Source organism: Limulus polyphemus, unplaced genomic scaffold (assembly GCF_000517525.1).
Source record: "Limulus polyphemus unplaced genomic scaffold, Limulus_polyphemus-2.1.2 Scaffold5155, whole genome shotgun sequence".
NCBI lineage: Eukaryota > Metazoa > Arthropoda > Merostomata > Xiphosura > Limulidae > Limulus > Limulus polyphemus.
Genome location: NW_013670765.1, coordinates 29749 through 31201, shown reverse-complemented (window position 1 = coordinate 31201; position 1453 = coordinate 29749). Strand labels below are relative to the sequence as shown.

At 39.5% G+C, this 1453-nt stretch overlaps 1 protein-coding gene across 1 annotated transcript in view; it reads left to right on the top strand.

The window, feature by feature from the left end:
* The first annotated feature begins 544 nt into the window (after window positions 1-544).
* The window catches only part of LOC106472204 (forkhead box protein N2-like), a 9856-nt gene continuing 8947 nt past the window's right edge, over window positions 545-1453 (top strand). The window contains exon 1 of the mRNA XM_013932830.1: window positions 545-982. Within this exon, the coding sequence (XP_013788284.1) occupies window positions 545-982 (438 nt within the window). The remainder of the gene's footprint in view (window positions 983-1453) is intronic.

Sequence of the window (1453 nt, the reverse complement as noted above, 5' to 3'; positions counted from 1 at the left end):
TATCCTGTCATCATCAGACTGATAATAAATCAGTATCCTGTCATCATCAGACTCATAATAAATCAGTATCCTGTCATCATCAGACTCATAATAAATCAGTATCCTGTCATCATCAGACTGATAATAAATCAGTATCCTGTCATCATCAGACTGATAACAAATCAGTATCCTGTCATCATCAGACTTATAATAAATCAGTATCCTGTCATCATCAGACTGATAATAAATCAGTATCCTGTCACCATCAGACTGATAACAAATCTGTGTTCTTTTTTTCCTTTTTTTTGGTGAAAATGAATAACACTTAAATGTTTATTTTTGGAAACAGAGGTTTACACAGCTTACAATATTTCTTTAAATATACGAAACCATTATATATTGATAAACAGAACAAACTTTTGTATCAGACTTTTGATTTTCGTCTAGTCAGTTTCTTGTGTTTAATGTACGATTGACAGTTATTTTGTCTTACAGTGCAGTACTTTTTCCTGACATGACTTCATCCGTCCGTCCAAGTGCCCTGTCTTAGTGCCTGTCCACTACCATGGATCCAACTACAACGACTTTGTCCAAGGACGAAGTGGCCTTACGAATCCAAGAGAACTGGAGAGCTAAGAACCCGGATGACGCTGTACCCGAAGGAAGTTCTTATGTAGATGATGGACTGACCAGTTTAAATTGGTTACAGAATCTTAATATTATGACCAAGCTAGGAGCCCCTACTCCTCCTACGCCTCCCGCTAGTCCCCTGCCTCAGTTTTTCCTCAAAGATGATGATAAATTCGGTCCCGAAGAAAGATGCGAGAAATCTATCGAGGACATTGATTACAAGACGAATGGATCCCTCAAGCCTCCATTTTCTTACGCCACTCTTATATGCATGGCAATGAAGGCTAATAAAAACAAGATGACCCTGTCTTCGATTTATAAGTGGATACGAGAGAACTTCCTGTATTACAGAAACGCTGACCCCAGCTGGCAGGTAAGAACTGATAAAACTGCCAAATATATTACGTCTTCGTTCCGCGTGCTGTATGTGATAGATTCATTAAATCAGTGCTAGAGAAACACAATTAAACGAGAAAAAAAAAAAGAGAACGCTACTCTTCAGATGTTAATAAGTGTTTTTTTTTATTGTAATTTTAATGAAACATAGGTGTAAAAGGTGTAGTTTTAAGATCGTAATGGTCCATAGCTACGTTAGGATGTGTTTGTTTGTTTTGTTTTTAGAAGTTAAGCACAAAGCTACACAATGGGCTATCTGTGCTCTGCCAACCACGAGTATCGAAACCCGGTTTCTAGCAGTATCATAAGTCCGCAGACATGCCGCTGTGCCAATGCCCCCCCCCCCCAGTGGCACAGCGGTATGTCTGCGGACTTACAACGCTAGAAACCTGGTTTCGATACCCGTGGTGGTCAGAGCAGAGATAGCCCATTGTGTAACTTTGTGCTC